Source organism: Erpetoichthys calabaricus, chromosome 1 (genome assembly GCF_900747795.2).
Source record: "Erpetoichthys calabaricus chromosome 1, fErpCal1.3, whole genome shotgun sequence".
Lineage (NCBI taxonomy): Eukaryota > Metazoa > Chordata > Cladistia > Polypteriformes > Polypteridae > Erpetoichthys > Erpetoichthys calabaricus.
In genome coordinates, this window is record NC_041394.2 from 238112962 (window position 1) to 238132988 (window position 20027).

The following is a 20027-nucleotide window of genomic DNA, read 5'->3' on the forward strand; positions in this document are numbered from 1 at the left end:
TCTTGTACTGAATGCATATCCTATGGCCTAAAAACATAACGGCAGTGAACATATGACTAAGAGACCCCTATTGTCTCTATAGGTCTCATTTAGCCAGGTATTATCTCATTGGGTCATTCAGGCAGTTTAAACAAAGCTTTTGACAGACCACAGCATCACAAGGTGCTTAAGATTCTTTGCTGGCTTGAGGACTCTTAACTGAGCTATCAGTTTTATCACTATCAGGTTTCCTACAACGAATGTCAGCTTGTCTCACCAAAATAAATCTCCCTGGGATTGTGTCATCCTTGGCCTTTCTGATAATTACGGTTAAGGGGGCAGCTCAGCTACTATAGTAAGCAAACTTTGACCCTAATTAGTCCTGATTATCCTCATGCCTTTCTGCACATGGAGATTAACAGACAAATTAGGGTCATGACTGATACTACATCAGTCTACCGTAAAAGAAAGCTGCACACCCTGATGGCCTTTCATAGCGAACACTACAGGCCTTCCCTTGTAGAATACATTGTTTTGTATGTGAAACATGGGCAAGATTATGACCAAAATCCCAAAACTACACTTAAAAAAGGCCCCTTTAATAAATTGCAACATTTTGTTTTGCTTTTTACAATGGTTTTGTACATAAGATTATAATTCTCCACCACATGGTCATTAAGTTATTATATTAAATTTCATTCTGTGAAATAAATCTGACCTAAGATATATCTAGAGCTTCAACTAAATACGTAAGTATGTGTAGAAGCAGAAATAAACTACCCAGAAAGGTTAATAAAGCCTTTATTTTACAAATGTTTTTAAAGGTTGGGTGAAAAACTCTTCTTTTTCCTCCATTTTTTTTCCTCCTGTACTCTATTCAGAATAATGTAGGATGCAAATCTTAAATGACTGGAGTTGTTGTCTAGACCCTATATATCTGGTGTAACATGCCTAAAATTGTATTAAAATTCAAAATCATTACCACTAAGGATTTTATTGATTTAATCACATTTTGAAAAAGACATGCATTTTATTTCCTACAGTACAATCATTTTCAAGCCATTTACACCAAGCAAAACAACCTCAAAAGATTACAGACTACGATATTTTAGTTATGTATAAAAACAAAGTGTGTAACTAAATTTCAGATTTACATAAACAGAGTAGGCTTACAGAGGATGCGAGATCTTGACTGTATTTAGTTTACTGTGGTAAATATAATTAACTACTCACGCTTCCTTCAGGAACGTTTCTTGTGACACTCTGTTGACATCGGCTCCCTGTGGGAGATCATTATATTGATGTATTCCTAGGGTGCTCAAAGCTGGAACACAAAAAAAAGTAAAAAAGAAAAAAAAATAATGAAATCAACTTGTACTAAACCACAGTAAAATGTAATCATTCACAACTTGTCTATCATACAGAAGAAAAAAAAAACTCACCTTTTTTGTATTGATTTACTGTAATGTATCCCTGCTTAGTGGGGTCAAGTATTCCATAAACAGAATTCAGGTTGGAATCATCAAAAAGACAAGGATAACCACTTGACGCTGCCCTGGCAGCTTTCAGCTTTTCCAGATGGCCAATCAGAAACTCTACTGGGCGCTCTGTGGGAATGAAAAGTGCATTTATGGTACATGCATCCAATTGCAACTCATTCTCTTCATTGAACTCATAGCTTAATTATATTTTGTACAAATATTTGTACTGCTTCTCTGTTCCTCCATGTATGGCATCAATCTAGACATGCCCAGCAGTCAATAATTAACTATTAAAAACAATTTAAGACCATTAAGACCATTTAAACAAAGACAACATTGCTGTTTACTGGAGCACGGTGATTTCTCAAAAATGCTTTTGCTTAACTTCAAGGCCAAAACTAAGAAACTGAATAATAATTAGAGCCGCCAAGGGGGTCCTGTTTACTTAAAGCTGTCACCACATTTTTCTACTTGAGGTTTCCTTTTCTGCACACAACTTGTATATCAGTGTATAACAGGGGTCCTCAATCACAGTCCTGTAGGGTCACAGTGGCTGCAGGTTTTTGTTCTAACACAGTTGCTTAATTAGAAAGCAATTCTTGCCAATAATGTAATTTCATGGCTTGTTAGTGCTTTAATTCTGCTATGTCAGGTCATTCTCATATCCTAGATGTTATTCCCCTCTCTAAGAATATCATCCAAATGATTTGAAGGCTAAAATGGATGAGTAATTCTCAGTCCTTCACTTTTTTCTGTTCACTTTCCTTCCAAGTATTTAATTAAACCCAATAGTGCATGATAAATACACACAGGTGTAAATGGTCACAAGCTAAATGGAGAATTAATGGTCTCTTTTGTCATTTGCATGTTATTGCTAGTTAGGAGCAATTAAAAACTGAGAATACAGCTGTTTAAGACTAAAATAAGCAATAAGGGTTCAATACCTTAACAAGCAAGACAACTAAAGTGAAGCAGAAGGGTTACTTGAGCAATAAGTGCTTCTTGTTAAGTTATTGGGTTGGAGCAAAAACTGGAGAATTCACACTAAAACCTGGTGTAAGGACAAAAGTGGAAATGTGCGTACGCACAAAAAAATCCAGATGCATAAATCTGTGCGTTCGCCAACTTCCACGTTCTTCCACTCCATAAATCCCGGTCATCGTGAAAAGTAACACACGTGCATGCATATGCTGTCCCGCACCATCTCTTTTTGAATATGAAAATCAATATAAATAGCCCTTAAGCTCAGTGTTCTGTGAAAAAGACAATGGCAAAACCCTTAGGGGATAGAAGAATTTCAGCAAATACCAAGTGGAGGCAAGGAAAAACGTACTATTTGTTGGTTTAAACAGTGGTATAAACAACAAAAGGAAGTTGATCAAATGACATAGAGTGTCGGAGAAACTCGAAAGCTCAAGTTCACAAAGTCGCACAGTGCCCGAAATAAAAAAGAAGTTGTCAGATATCAAAGTCGCCGTGAAAAGGTGAGCCGTAGTCCACCGTCTGAGTGTCATATGGAAGCTTATTAGGGTACAGAGAAAAGAAAAAAAAATAGGGACACAGTGAGAAAAAAGCTCGAAATGACAACTTTAATCTCGAAATTTCCACTTTAATCACATAGTTTATTTTGTCATTAAAGTAGAACATCATAAACTTCATCTTTAAATTGTTTAATTTACTAGTTTCTCAAATACCATCGTAACTATAGTAGCACGTTAAATGCTTTGTTTTGTATGTGTTCTTCTATCTGCTTTATGTGTGTGAATCACTACGTGCTTCTGAAACAACAGGACACATAATCCATTACATTCGTGATATTACAGCTCTCTGAATAATTAAAATACTGAGATGTATACTTGATATCATTTTCATGATGATAGGAGTTAAAGCATGTATTAAACATGAGAACACGGTGGCGCAGTGATAGTGACGAGCTTGAGCCCTGTCCACAGACTGCCTCACGCAAGATGCTTGCTTCGATGAAATAATTTATTGCAGCAGTACTGTCTCTTTCAAACGTACTAACCCCCAATTCCTGTCCTACCTTTTCTTTCTCCAAGTAACCAATCGTCACACAATCAGCTCTGTAATAGATATTAAGCCATCTGTAAGCTTAGAACGCCGCTTCTTCAAAACTTTTAAGGAACATTGAAATATGTTTGCAGTACGTGTTTAAATATTCTATCCATCTATCCTTCCAGTATCGTGCCAGCCCCAGCAAGAATACAGCGCGAGGCAGGAACAATCCATGAACGGGGCGCCAGCTCCTCGCTAGCTCTGTGGCACCATGTCCTCACATGTTTAATTATTAACACTATAGATTATTTAAATGAAGTTAAAGTTTTATCTGTATAATATAATAAACATATTTTGCTGCATTTCATCTTATAAATGATATCGTCATCATATGTAAATACGCTCTTTATAAAGTGGCTCAGGTTGTGCAATATAACTGTAGTAAAGTTTACAGTGAGGTACAGTTCTACAAGGAGCACTTGATGGACTGATTGAGTGTGTTTGTAGTTCTTGGGATGAAACGGTTTCTGAACCGCGAGGTCCATACAGGAAAGGCTCTGAAGCTTTTGCCTTTTGAGAGCAGTTCAAATAGCATGGCTGAGGCAGCATGTGCTTGATACTGTATAACGATAATTCTCTTTCCAATCAGATTGCACACTCAGATACAGTGGGATAAATAGTCTGAGTGGTGCATCGAGAGGAACAATGCTAAAGCAGTTATGGTATTCAGAATAGTTTGGTCATTCCGTGGACCATTATACTGTTACAGGTTAAATACAATCAGATGCCTTAAACTAATAAACAATATGCAGTTAATTTCAGTGTATATGATAAAGCCACATCAGGGATATTGATCTAAAAAAGAAAGGGAAACCACACTTGAACAAAAGCACTGCTTTGATGCTGGGTGCTGCCAGTTTGCAAAACTGAGCAGAGAACTTGCGTACGCCAAGCATTTAGTTGGCGTGAAAATGTGCGTGGCTTTACGCCAAGTTTAGGGTTTATACATCGCAATTTGAGCATGGAAATGGGAGTACACAACATTTTTGTGCACACGCACCATTTATACATGAGGCCCCAGGACCGTGATATAGAACTCTGGTATATACAGTATGTGGTGTAAATGTGTCAAAGGAAAGGAGCAAACAAAAAAGAGAGGTAGGAAAAGATATTTAGCTATTGTGATCCAATGTTAGAATTTGAGCAAGGTCTGTACAAAGATTTTACTTATGCAGCACGCTTAACAATCATCATAAGGTGATTCACAATAATAACCAGCACCTAACATAATTTGATAAAAATAGTAAAAACATTTAGAAACACCCCTTAACATAAAAGGAGACTGCTTTGTTAAGCCATTTTGCTTTCTGTAACTGCTATTATATTTTTTCACATCCTGTGTGGGGAGCGCTTCCAGTAGTGAGAAAAGCACTATATAAAAGTAACAAATTATTATTATATAAAGTATGTTAAATAATGCTATATGAAGAGCAAATATACAATTAAAATCAAGAGTCATGTATACATCCTTTTCTACTGCCTCACAGTTTCCTTTTTCAGAAGGTGTTCATTTCTTAACCATTAAAGTTTAGCACAATTAATAATTGAATTGTCACAGTCTTCCTCCATTAGGTTTATTTACACAGTGCAGAAATTAAGAAAGGCATTACAAATGTAGTTCCCTGCACAGCGGCAGCGGCTTCACAATGGATCTTTTACTTAAAAGGCAAAACATCTTAGTTTCATATGTACAGTAATTCAATTAACATTGAACATTCCCGCTCTTGGATGTGATGGTGTACCATGTTGCCTGTAATTTCCCAAGTCCTAAATTCAGGCCCGGCTCCAGAAGGGTATTTAGCTGGGCTGAGCCCCCACCAATATCATGTCAAGCCCCTCCTCACCCTTGTTGTCAGGTACACAGTTACTTGTTGGATTATCATACCATGCCCCACTTAGTATTCCATCCATCCATTTTCCAACCCGCTGAATCCGAACACAGAGTCATGGGGGTCTGCTGGAGCCAATCCCAGCCAACACACGGCACAAGGCAGGAACCAATACCGGGCAGGGTGCCAACCCACCGCAGGACACACACAAACACACCAAGCACACACTAGGGCCAATTTAGAATCGCCAATCCACCTAACCTGCATGTCTTTGGACTGTGGGAGGAAACCAGAGCACCGGAGGAAACCCACGCAGACATGGGGAGAACATGCAAACTCCACGCAGGGAGGGCCTGGGAAGTGAACCCAGGTCCCCAGGTCTCCCAACTGCGAGGCAGCAGTGCTACCCACTGCGCAACCATGCCGCCCCACTTAGTATTTCAGACAAATTATTATTTCAATCTGGAGCCGGGAATGTCTGGATTCAAAACCCAGTCCAGGAAAAGGATGCTTGGGTGGATGGAATATTTAAACAGGGGTGTCATTTTGAGATATTGATAACCCATTTCTTGCTTACACCATATAGAGCAGGGTGTCAACTCCGGTCCTGGAGAACCACCGTGGCTGCAGGTTTTCATTCTAACCCGCTTTTTTTTTTTTTTAATGAGTGCTGTTTGTTAACTTCTTGTGAATTCGTTTTAATTGAATTGCTCATTAAAAAAAGGGTTAGAATGAAAACCTGCAGGCACAGTGGTCATCCAGGACCAGACCCCTGAACAGTACACATAAAGTGTGTTTAGCTTTAATGCCTCAGACCTCTAGAAACCCGTGTCCATGTTTGGACCGATGCAAATTTGTTTTATGCAGGTCCTCTGCATTCCTCTAACACACTCCTGGAGGATTTTGTTACAGCATAGTTTCTTAATAAGAAGTCAGTTATTGCTGATGAAGCGTCTCGCTTGTTAAGGATCCTCACCCTTAATTGCTTATTTCAGTCTTAAACAGCTGCATTCACTGTTTTTAATTGCTCCTTATTAGCAATAAGATGCAAATGACAAAGGAGCCAGCAGTTCTCCTAACTTGTTTCCATTTACACCTGTGTGGATTCATCATATAAAACACTTGAGAGAAAAATGGGACTCGTTTTAGGCTTCATATCATTTAGATGAAATCCTCGGAAAGGAAAAAATCTGCAATACAAGAACCTAACATTGCAGACTAACAAGCCATAAAATGACATAAGGTCTGAGACTGGCAAGGATTGGTCTCTATTTAAACAGTTGAGTTGGAATGAAATCCTGCACCCACTTACAGCCCTCCAGGACCGACATTGCCCACCCCTGTTTTAACATCCTTAAGCTTTTCTCAGGAGTAAACTCTAAAGTGACCTAGTGTGAGTGTGTCCTGCAATCCTAAATGCTTTCCCAGAAGGTCCTGCTATTCACAACCCAGTATGAGACCTACAGGGTGTGTGGTGTGTATACAAACAGATGTTCCAACTTTGTCTGTAGTTTCAGTAATTATTTGCGGCGGGTGAGATTTTCCTGCACATGTGACCTTTAAAAAGAGGCTTACCATAGTCATAAATTTAGGTGCATTTATCTGATTCTGTCTCTACATTTTTTATGTTTAGTTCACTTACTCTATTAGTGCTCAGGTTGAATATTTGATATGCTCTACCTAAACCTTGCACAAGTAGCAGGATTAACTAATTCCAAGCAACTAACAACCAGGGATCGGATATTTAGCATCACGTCATTGCTGATGGAGACATTTCAACAAATATTAGCGGTTTATGAAAAGACGAGGGGCGATCATCCCGAAATTACAAAAAAAAAAAAAAAAGAAAAACAATCGGAGTGAAAATTTCTGCTGTGGGACAATGCGCAGGAACAGCCTCCTAATTATATGATCCTTTCATTCGATTGGTTAAACCCGTTAGAAGGTTAATTTGAACGAAGGCTCGCGAGCTCAGTGCTGTTTATTCCGATGATCGCCGTTTCTATGCACACTGGCGAGTTATCTTCACACTGATCTACATCTGCATCTCGCCTTTTGACAAAAAAATCAAATGCCACTTTCCTTATAAGGATTTCTGAAATAATAATTAGTATAAATTAAATGTGATCAACTGATCTCATTTTGCACTTGTTAAAACGACAGCACGAGGGCGTAGATATCACAAGATACAATTCTTCGGCTGACACTTGTGCTAAACTAATGTAGCTCTTCGTTTGTTTGATTTTTAACCCATTAACTTGCGAATAATTAAAAGCTTATCCTGTCACCCTTACCCACCTGCGACGCACGCTCTACCTTATTTTCTAAATTGCAGGCAGCATCATTTGGTTAAAGTACACGACAACAAGGCAAGGGAGTACCAAAGTTGTTATATAGTCGGCCCATCTCACCTGGTCTGTGGAACAGAAGCATGCTGGTTATACTGTCCAAGAGTTCCATTATTTTGTGCTGTTCAATATATTGCGTGGCTCCCAGTTCCCGAGGAGTCGCCATTTTTCCTCACAGCTACAGCAAGAGTGTGTTTGCTAGGCAACCACTGACGCGGAGTTTGCGGACGCCTTCCAACAGTCACCGGAACTCGCGTGCATGCGAGCGCGTGCTCGACACCGTCGTGTAGTGTAGCCGGTATAAAATGTGCTGCAGCGGCTTCTCCTGACCGTTGGGTGGCAGCGTTTCGCTGATCTTGAAAAAAAGCAGCAACGATTTCTGTTAAGTCACAGACGAGAAGTCCACGAGGGGAACATTCAAGAAGTCTTAATATTCTTAAAAATTTAAAAGAACAAAGCATGCAGGTTAGTAAAGTTTGCTTCTTACAGACATGATGATTGTTAGTCCCGGGCAAGCCGGGTGCGGAAACTATATGTACATTCAGGTAATAAATATACCTGCATCATACAGTTATGATTACAAATTAAATACTAACTGAATGAATCATTTTGGATTAAATCATTTTTGACATGTATATGTTACACAGTACAGTAATTCATTGTTTACATGTTCCTTTTGTGTTCCAGATATACATAACAGTTCAGTAAAAAAATCCTATTGTTGACAAAGTGAGAATTTACTTTCTTTTCACACTCTTGTCATGGTTCTTACCTCACAGGCTTTTAGCAGGAATGAAATTATTCAAGGTTGCTACAATTGTTTCTTAATTCCACTAACTGTTCTAACATGTGTAACAATTTACAATAATATTACAATCAGCTTTAGTTTTGGTTTAATAGAACTGTTTTGATACAAATTAAGTACCAGCGATAAGTTAAAATTTTGTCTTATTTTGATATTCAAGACAGATTTTTCTCAACATATTATTTTCGTTCCCCACGCTCTGTCAAAAAAGGTACAGTCCAGATTTTAGATACATTTTTGGAAGGTTAGAAAACGTCATTTTGGAAGAAAATGTGTGAATGAGAAACCGTGATAGACTCACAAAGGGGTAAATATATGAAACTGTTTCAGAGCCATCTGTGGATCTTCCAATGCAGGAATATGCAGACAGTGCCAGCTTTTAAATTTTTAACCTTCATCACATAACATCTGGGGTTCACTTAGATTGGACAGAACTTTATTTGTCTCTGGGGGAAAATGAAATTCTTACGCAAGCTCTTTTAATAAATAAATACATTAATAGACAGACAAATGCACACACTATGGTCTGAAGATTTAAAAAGAAGGAAAACCTCTGACTTGGCAGTCACAATCACAGTGAGGCATTATTAAGATGTTGGTGTTGGTAACAAGGACCCCTGTAGCGTTTCTTGACACACTTCTGCTGAATGATTTGTTGGCTCAAAGTCCTCAATGGCAGTGTTAGAGAGGATATGTGTAGCATTGCTCATAATGGCACTCAGTTTTGTTTTAAGTCTCTCCTTTGCTACTAGCTCCTGGGGGTCCAGAGTGCATCCTATAACTGAGGTTGCTGTTTTAATTAGCCTGAACCCCTCTTGACGCAATGTTACCGGCCCAGTACACAACAACACAGAAAATCACACTAGACATTGCAGAGTTATAGAAGATATGAAGAATAAAGGAACACAGTATCCTAAGAAAATTGAGCCTGCTCTGCCCTTTCTGATACAGTTCATTTATGTTTTGAGACCAGTCCAACCTGTCATTAATATGGAGCCCTAAGTACTTGTAGCAGGGTTGACTTAACAGCATTATAGGCCCCCCGGGGCAAAGCAGTGCACTGGGGTCGCTACCTACACAACCACTCAGCAAGTCACAACATGGGCCCCCGGACAACTGCCCAGCATTAAGATGGTCCTGACTTGTACGAGTGGACCCCCTCTACATGCACTCCTTGAATAGTGACTGGACATAGAGGCTCTTTGGTGTGGTGAAAGTCAATAAGCAGTTCCCTGGTTTTAAAGATGTTAAGATGGCAGACATTTCTCTTTGCACTAAGAAACAAAGTTTTCCACTTTCACAATCTGAAACTGTGTAATGTATTTTTATATTATTCTTTCATTAATAGTATTATTTTCAAATTTCAATATTAGAGTTGTATGTTGCATTACTATCTGTTTCTAATGTTATGTCATTTTTAAATCTTCAGTATACTGAAAAGGAAAGGGATTAAGAAGGCAGTCTGACTTCATATGTGCTTTATATTATTAGCTCAAATGAATTAAAATAATACTTTTTTAAGTACAGTGGAAGCACTGCTGCCTCACAATACGAAGATCAGGATTCAAGTCTCTGGTGCACCCTGCACAGAGCTCACATTTTGTCCAGGTGGGTTTCCTCCCACAGTCTTAAGACATGCAGGTCAGGTGGATTGGCAGTGCTAAATGAGCTCCTGATGTACAGTATATGTGTGTGTGTGCAGTGCCAGTGCTTGGTTATTAGTGCCCCGACTGACTGTTTGGTACCTAATCCATGGAGCTGGGTCCTCCCCCTTATGATCTGTGCCCTAGGCGAATGCCCAGTCCACCTTAATGGTGGCACCAGCCCCGTGTGTGTGTTCACTCTGCGATGGGTCGACACCCTGTCCAGGGATTGTTCCTACCTTGTGCTCGATTCAGCCTCCCTCACAAACCTGCTCTGAATAATTGGGTTTGGAAAATGGATGAATGTTCTTATTTAAACAAAAAAAGAAAAAAACTAAATTTGCAAAAATCTTAATCTCTGTAGTTCAACTCAAAGAGAGATATTATGTGTGCTAAAGTCTGTCAATCATAAATTAAGAAAATGTTAGATAAGTGAAATTGAAAAGAGAATATGTTAGAAGAAAACTTTGGCATGTGTTCATTTTAACTTTCTGAAAGCTCAATTTTACAACATTAGTTAACGTTTTACCATTATTTGAAGTTCCAGAGTTACTTCACTACTGTATATAGTGAAGCAAGCCCTCAGGTAGCCCATTTCATCAAACCTTAACATTTAAACATCTAGAAAGTAGCCATACAGAAAGAAAAGCCTTCACAGCAAACAGACAAAACACACAAACCTTTAGAAGGCCTCCTAATTTGGATGAGGGGCAGCATCTGAAGAGCTAAACTTGTGTTTCTGACCTTTTTCTCAGTACACAAACAAGTATTGGGCAGATAAAACTGTTTAACAGACTTGTTACAGTATGCCATTTCTTAGCACTACTCTCTCTCTGATTTACTTTCATGCAACAATGTGGGTAGAAAGGCATTAAATCACAATATGGTGTATTTCTGAAAATATACTGTGAAAAATACAGTGAATTTAATACAATTATAAATCTTTTTTTAGTAGCAGTGGGTGCAAGGAGGGTTTCCATTGCTGGGTTAGATGGCAGTTTTAACAGAGCTTACTAAGGCAGTGTTGCCAACAGACATGATCTCATGGCCCAGGGGAAGATACTTCATAGTCATGGACAGGCCATCCTGGGAAAGAACCTAAATCAGGATTCTCAAACTCCGGTCCTGGAGGGCCGCAGTGGCTGCAGGTTTTCATTCTAACCCTTTATTTGATTAGTGACCTGTTTCTGCTGCTAATTAATGTCTTTTGAATTCATTTTAATTTACTTATTTTTAAGATTTATTCCCCTGAATTTCTTCATCGTTCCTCTGAATTGCTTCATTTCTTTCCTTAAACATTGAGTGAGCCAACAAAAGACAAACCAAGTCAGGGCCTCAAACTCCAACCAATTTCACTCCAACCAGTTGCTTAATGAGGCGCCGATTCTTGTTGTTAATTAAACCCATTCTTTAATTCCATGGCTTGTTGCTGCTCTGCAGACATTTCTGAAATTGGTGATTTTCTCTTTTCTAAGAGAACTATTAAAATGTTTTGTGGAGCTGAGCAGATCAATATTCCTGAGACTTTCACCTTTCTTTATTTTCAGATACTGTATGATGGACACAGTTTGCTGGTCATGTTTTGGCTCATTTTATATCTTCGTTATTGTTTGGCTGCTAATTAAAGAAAAACCAAACAATTAAGGGGTCTGAGTCTTCAAGAGCAAGTCAATTACAATTAATTCAAAAGAAATTAATTAGCAGCCTAAACATGTCACTAATTAAGAAAAAGGTTGGAATGAAAACCTGCAGCCAATGCGGCCCTCCAGGACCAGAGCTTGAGAACCCTGACCTAAACCAAAGACAGTGTGGCAGTATTGTCAGACTCAAAAAGAAATATACAGTGCCTATAAAATTATTCAAACAAGGTTAAACAGTTCAGTAATCCAAATTTTAATAACAAAGCCAATACAACACAAGTTCTGTTTGATGCTGGAGGTTGTCTTGGATGAGTAATGCTTCCTAGAGGCCCACATCTGCTGCTCCAGTTCCTTGAGCTCTGGTTTGCTGAACCTGAGTGGCTAGCCTCCATCAGAATAGAGAATTTGCAGATCTTTCCCAGGTGTTTTTAGGGAAATAGTGTGCACTCTCAAAGACAGCGTAGGTAGAGACAGGTGGGTTACACTTGGAGTAGACTTAAAAAAGAGCAGAGTTTTTTCACTTTAAGCATAACAAGATTAGGAGGATACATGATTGAAATGTTTAGAATTATGAAGGGAATTAGAACGGTAGATTGAGACTTATTTTTAAAAAGAGTTCATTAAGAACATGAGGGCACAGTTGGAAACTTGTTAAGGGTAAATTTCGCACAAACATTTGGATGTTTATCTTCGTTCAGACAACCACAGACACATGGAGTAAGTTACCAGGGAGTGTGGTAGATGGTAGACCTTCAGCGATTTTCAAAACTTGAGTTGACGTTATTTTGGAAGAATTAAGTGCATAGCACTGGCAAGCTTTGCTGGGCGGAATGGCCTGATATTGTCAAAATTATCCTAAACTTTGTACTTGTCCATCTACGTATTTGTAGCTAGTATTCTCATGTTTGGTGTTAATGAGAGAGCTGCATTTTGTGGCATAGCTTTTACAGTTCTGCCTTCAAAGTCTTCCATGGGCAGTGCACTGTGGAGCTTACTGGTGTAGAGACCAATAGTGGACCACTCTGAACATCTTTATGAAGATATTTTACTTGAACCAACTTGATTGTTACTGATTGCATCAGTAGTTTTTCTTTTATTTCCCCAAGATTTTCGAGAGTTGTTTTTGCTGTGCTGTTTCTGTGATTCTGAGTTCTTCTATCCTGTTAACATACCATTTGTTTGATTCTCTAGTTATAATTTTTGTTTACAACTGTTGACCCCAAAGGGAAGAACAACTGCAAACACTATGACCATTATGGAAGCATAAAATCAACAAATACAATTATTCTATACTGTTAAATCACATATGCCTCATCTTCAGTTAGATCCAAAATGAATGAATATATACATTTAAATAGCATTTTTGACTATCTTGGGTGCATTTGTATTAGAACACTGTTAGATGAGATTAACGAAACACTTCAAAAACTATTTATTTTTGCAATGTAGTGAAGACAATTCTAAAACCTTGAATAAGAATGTCTGATATAAGTATGTAGTAAAACATAAAGCTTGCAGTATATTATAGTGTATAAAATGTAATGGCTAGATTACAATATGACGAAGATCACACACAATTTGTCTGCCTGTGGTGTTTCCAGAATAAAGACAGAGCATCAGTTCAGCTCCATTTTAACCCAATGTTGTCTTCAGATCGATGTAAATTATAAGAGATCAGTCCAGCAGCAGAGCACTTGGACTACACTTAATAAGGTAATGTGGGCTTCCACCGTGACCAGAGGTAAGCATATTTTAATAGACCACTTCAAATAAGCAAAAAGTAGATATTACTCATATCACTAATACAAGAAATACTTAATCATTTCATAAAACTTTTATTTATGTTTTTAATTACAGAAATGAATCCTGTCAGCGTCAGAGGGATAGCACTGCAGTGGTCAGTGCTGTGGCGTTAACTGCTCCAGACTCTTGTGTTTTCCTCCCAAATCACAAAGAAGTTATTGTCAATTATTTCCATTTTTTCTGGTGAGGGTCATGGTAGTAATGTGCTGACATGGGCTGACGAGGCCTGCGTATTCCTAGCAACTTTCTTCTGAGTTTCTGTGGGAATACCCAGACATTTTCAGGACAACTGACAGATAAATTCCCTCCAGTATTTCCTGGATTTACTCCTCAATCTTCTCCCAGAAGGTTGTGCCTTTTGCAATGCATCCTAGATTCATGCCCAAATCCAGAGAAGCAGGGGTTCTGCTGTCGGGTCCTCCTGTATTGCCAAGCTCCTTACCTTTTGAGGCGACTGAGGCCATTAACCCTGCAATGGTGCTTTATTTTGGCCACTTGTGATCTCTTTCTTTTGGCCACTACCTTTAGCTTGTGACATTAGGTGAGGATAGGGATGTTGACTCACTGGAAAACTGACATCTTCATTTGTGAATTTAGCTTGCATTTCACCATTAGGGTTAAGTACAAAGTCTGCAGAACTGCTGCCACTGCAACAATTTGCTGGACAATCTCACAGTCAAGACCCCATGGTACTTGGGACAGGTGCTGCTCTCTTACCTGCACGGAAAATACCACTATTTTCCAAGAATGGATCTTGACCTCAGGTCTGTAGATGCTGATTCTCTTTTCAAGCAAATGTCTGTGTACCATATTAACCTGAACAGTAACTCCAAACTGGCCTTTTATGAAGGTGTGCAACCTTGTAATGGATGGGTATCCATATAGATTTAGCTCCTTCCTCATCTCTAATGTGGATAGAACAAACCCTGGCTCCCAGTGATCCTGAAATGGTTTCTTAAATGTTTGATAATGGATGGATTGGGGCCGGGCAAAGTAAAAAGGCTCATTTCATACTTTTCAATTTGATAATACTACCGTAGCTATACAGTCCCTAAAGCTACATATTCCTGATTGACAAGTCATAATTGACTATTTCAACACATCCTAAATAAAATTGTTTTTCACTAATAGATCAGTTTCATTTCTATAAGGCCCAGAAAAATCTAATCTCACTGAAAAGTTAATTCAATGATAGGAAAAAATCTGAGAAAGCGCCAATGATGTTTCACATTTAAGAGTCAGATATGGCCACTTCAGTTCTCTTCTGTGGTGGAGAGAAAATAATGCAAAGTATAGCAAGGACCATCATGTTTTACGTGTCACCTGTTCAGGGCTGAGGAGTTGGAGTCAGAAAAGATGTACCGACTCTGACTAAATGTAAATTGTATTATAATGTGTCAAAACTTCCAGTTTCACATATACTAATTCAAAATCCCCAAAGGTCGTGCGAAAAGACAATTTCCCCTTGGGGATTAACAAAGTATATCAAATCAAAAATTAATCTTTTTTTTTTCTAGCCTTTGATAAAAATATATCCTCATTTTTTAAATTGTATACGTTTTGTCTTTTGATTAATGTTATTCAACATTTGTAACTTGTTTAATAAATAACGTAAAAAGTCACAAGAGCATCCATTACAACTTTTAAACCCAAACTTTAACAGGTTAAGGTGCTTAAAAGAGAACACTTACAGAGAACACTTGAGAGCGTATGCAGAAGCTCTGAAGGTTGCACGGTCCAAGTTTTATTCCACCATCATCAGAAATGGCTCCAGCAACCCTAAAAAACTTTTTTCAACCATAAATCATTTTCTCAAACCTCCTTTACCTGCCCATTCTGAGACCACTGATGACAGATGCAACATGTACAGTGGTGTGAAAAACTATTTGCCCCCTTCCTGATTTCTTATTCTTTTGCATGTTTGTCACACAAAATGTTTCTGATCATCAAACACATTTAACCATTAGTCAAATATAACACAAGTAAACACAAAATGCAGTTTTTAAATGATGGTTTTTATTATTTAGGGAGAAAAAAAATCCAAACCTACATGGCCCTGTGTGAAAAAGTAATTGCCCCCTTGTTAAAAAATAACCTAACTGTGGTGTATCACACCTGAGTTCAATTTCCGTAGCCACCCCCAGGCCTGATTATTGCCACACCTGTGTCAATCAAGAAATCACTTAAATAGGAGCTGCCTGACACAGAGAAGTAGACCAAAAGCACCTCAAAAGCTAGACATCATGCCAAGATCCAAAGAAATTCAGGAACAAATGAGAACAGAAGTAATTGAGATCTATCAGTCTGGTAAAGGTTATAAAGCCATTTCTAAAGCTTTGGGACACCAGCGAACCACAGTGAGAGCCATTATCCACAAATGGCAAAAACATGGAACAGTGGTGAACCTTCCCAGGAGTGGCCGGCCGACCAAAATTACCCCAAGAGCGCAGAGACGACTCATCCGAGAGGTCACAAAAGACCCCAGGACAACATCTAAAGAACTGCAGGCCTCACTTGCCTCAATTAAGGTCAGTGTTCACGACTCCACCATAAGAAAGAGACTGGGCAAAAACGGCCTGCATGGCAGATGTCCAAGACGCAAACCACTGTTAAGCAAAAAGAACATTAGGGCTCGTCTCAATTTTGCTAAGAAACATCTCAATGATTGCCAAGACTTTTGGGAAAATACCTTGTGGACTGATGAGACAAAAGTTGAACTTTTTGGAAGGCAAATGTCCCGTTACATCTGGCATAAAAGGAACACAGCATTTCAGAAAAAGAACATCATACCAACAGTAAAATATGGTGGTGGTAGTGTGATGGTCTGGGGTTGTTTTGCTGCTTCAGGACCTGGAAGGCTTGCTGTGATAGATGGAACCATGAATTCTACTGTCTACCAAAAAATCCTGAAGGAGAATGTCCGGCCATCTGTTCGTCAACTCAAGCTGAAGCAATCTTGGGTGCTGCAACAGGACAATGACCCAAAACACACCAGCAAATCCACCTCTGAATGGCTGAAGAAAAACAAAATGAAGACTTTGGAGTGGCCTAGTCAAAGTCCTGACCTGAATCCAATTGAGATGCTATGGCATGACCTTAAAAAGGCGGTTCATGCTAGAAAACCCTCAAATAAAGCTGAATTACAACAATTTTGCAAAGATGAGTGGGCCAAAATTCCTCCAGAGCGCTGTAAAAGACTCATTGCAAGTTATCGCAAACGCTTGATTGCAGTTATTGCTGCTAAGGGTGGCCCAACCAGTTATTAGGTTCAGGGGGCAATTACTTTTTCACACAGGGCCATGTAGGTTTGGATTTTTTTTTCTCCCTAAATAATAAAACCATCATTTAAAAACTGCATTTTGTGTTTACTTGTGTTATATTTGACTAATGGTTAAATGTGTTTGATGATCAGAAACATTTTGTGTGACAAACATGCAAAAGAATAAGAAATCAGGAAGGGGGCAAATAGTTTTTCACACCACTGTATATCAACTTTTTTAAACAAAAAGTTGATAATATCCGTTTACACCTCTCTACCAAGGATATCTTGCCCTTCCCAACTGTTGACTCATTGTCTGAGACCGTCCATCCTCTTTGCTCTTTCTCTGTTGCCACACGGGAAGAGGTGGAGGATGTCATCAGGAAAATGAAACCGTCTACTAGTTCCCTGGACCCTTTCCCCTCACCCTTGCTGAGGGCCAACATTTCTGCCATCTCTCCACTTATCACCAGGATAATAAACCAGTCCCTCCTGGCTGGCCAAATTCCTTCTGCACTAAAAACTGCTGTCATCAGACCTCTACTGAAAAAATCCACCTTGGATCCTGAAGTTCTCTCCAATTATAGGCCCATCTCCAATCTTCCGTTTCTCTCCAAAGTTCTGGAAAAAATAGTTGCAGCACAACTTCACGATCATCTCAAACTGAACAATCTGTTTGAAAAGTTTCAGTCTGGTTTTCGCCTGGCCATAGCACCGAAACAGCCCTGGTCAGGGTCACCAATGATCTTCTGATGACGGCAGATACTGGTTCACCTTCACTACTTATCCTCCTTGACCTGACAGCTGCTTTTGACACAATAGACCATAACATCCTTCTTCACCGCCTGCAATACACTATTGGACTCTCAGGAATTGTTCTAAATTGGTTTACATCATACCTGACTGGCAGAACTGAGCATGTCGCCCTTGGCAGCGCAAAGTCCCACACCCACAACGTCACCTGTGGTGTTCCACAGGGCTCTGTGCTGGGCCCTATCCTTTTTACTATCTACATGCTCCCCCTTGGAACTGTCATTGGCAGACATGGTTTATCGTTCCATTGCTATGCCGATGACACTCAGCTTTACCTCAGGACTACTCCCACCTCCTCTACTGCTCCTCTGCCAACATCTACATTGTCTACCTGCCTGGAGGAGATAGAGGGCATGGATGAGGCTCAATTTTCTTCAGTTGAACAGATCCAAAACAGAAGCCATCTTTGTTGGTACATCACATCATCTTCGCTCTTCTACCATCACCAGTATTACTTTCTCTGGCCAAAATATTCCTCTTTCCACATCTGTTACTAATTTGGGTGTTAGAATGGACTCCCAACTTACTTTTGACACCCACATCAAATATCTCTGTAAGTCATCTTTTTTCCATCTCAAGAACATCGCCAAACTCCGCCCATTACTCACCCTGGCAGATGCAGAGAAACTCGTCCATGCCTTTGTCTCTTCCAGGCTGGATTACTGTAATGCACTCCTCATTGGGATTCCTGGTAAGAGTATCCAGAGACTCCAGTATATTCAGAACAGCGCTGCCAGGATCCTGATGAGGGTGCGAAAGTATGATCACATCACCCCAATCCTGAAAACCCTTCACTGGCTCCCTGTTTCATTCAGAATAGAGTACAAGGTCTCCCTTCTTACCCATCAGTGCATTTATGGACATGCCCCTCTTTATCTACAGGAACTCCTTACCCCTCATAACTCCTTACGTTCCCTCTGCTCTGTACACACTAACACTCTTCAAGTCCCCAGAACTAAGCTCAGCAGCATGGGTGACAGGGCGTTTTCATCTGTGGCGCCGAGGCTGTGGAATGCCCTCCCTGATTACCTGAGAGCCCCACAGTCGACTGAGGCCTTTAAGCGAAACCTAAAAACTCATCTTTTTAGAAAGTCATTTTGTTAAGGTATTTTATAGACTCTTCTGTTTTTTTTATTTTATTATTCTATTTTTACTCTGTAGCACTTTGGGATTGCTAAAATATAAAGTGCAATATAAATAAAATTTATTATTATTATTATTATTATTATTAAAAGTAGCCTGATGATTCAAGTTGGCTGTGATAAAATTTTTATCATTCAAATAAGTTTTCATGTTATTGATGCCTTTTTTATCTAGATACCATTAAATTGATTTAAAAATACGGCCACAGCATTACTAGTGTTTATAATGGCCATTACTGCTTGAAATTTCTGATTTTTAATTTATTATTATTAATAATAATAATAATAATAATGATAATAACAACAACAATAATATTCACATGACTGCAAAGCCCCATGACTTAATGGTAAACTCTTAGCTTATCCTTAATTAGTCAGGTTTAAATGTTAGTTATTTATTACAGAAACCTTTGTACCTGCAGCAGCACCTCTGAAACCTGTTGTTCACTTGTGTTGCAAGGCACTGGCATTTCCAAAGTTCAATTCTAGGTTCAAAATTAGCAAAATTACATAGCTTTATCAAGAAACATGTCAGTCTTGCTGTTTTATTTATTTTTTTTGCAGAATGAAGGCAATTCTATGTGACAGACTGCCGAGTAAGTGACCCCGAACTTTTGACTAGTACTGTATATTGGCTTAAATTACAAATTGAGTTGGAAATGAAGGTTTTATGTAATGACTCCACAACCCTGCACCTGGCCACTTTCTGTAATTTTATTATTTATATTTTGTACAAAAATACAGTCAACCCTTACTCTCTGTTGTTTTGATTAATTGTGGATTAGCCTGAAATAAATAACGTCCCCAATTCCAGTCTCCCTCAGCATAAGTAAGTCCATTGTTCTCTAAATTTTTAAGAAGTGCAAGAAATTTGTAACATTTTACTGCTGGTGCACAAAAAACTGAATACCGTGTCTGAAATGTGTAATAAGAGCCCTCAACATTTGGACATAAGATCTAACAAGAACTTCCATACCTACTTGATCCAAAACATGACTGCAGGGTGCTGGAGCCTGTCCAGATCTCACTGTGTGCAAAGCTAGAAACAACCCTGGATGGAACACCAGTCCAATGAAGGACACAAACACACATACAAACTCGCACTGCCTTGCCAGTTCCTGTATCATGCACTTCTTTGGGACTGTGATCAGTGGTCCATGGTGCTGTGCATATTTTAAATAATAAATAAATAATCACGCCTCATAGAGT

At 39.0% G+C, this 20027-nt stretch overlaps 1 protein-coding gene across 1 annotated transcript in view; it reads right to left on the minus strand.

Moving 5' to 3' along the window:
* si:dkey-42p14.3 (EF-hand calcium-binding domain-containing protein 10) overlaps nucleotides 1-7940 on the minus strand; it is a 37654-nt gene extending 29714 nt beyond the window's left edge. The window contains exons 1-3 of the mRNA XM_028812814.2: nucleotides 7777-7940; nucleotides 1422-1586; nucleotides 1213-1303 (exon numbers count right to left, since the gene is read on the minus strand). Coding sequence (XP_028668647.1) covers nucleotides 1213-1303; nucleotides 1422-1586; nucleotides 7777-7879 — 359 coding nt within the window. The 5' untranslated portion in view covers nucleotides 7880-7940. The remainder of the gene's footprint in view (nucleotides 1-1212; nucleotides 1304-1421; nucleotides 1587-7776) is intronic.
* Nucleotides 7941-20027: the final 12087 nt, after the last annotated feature.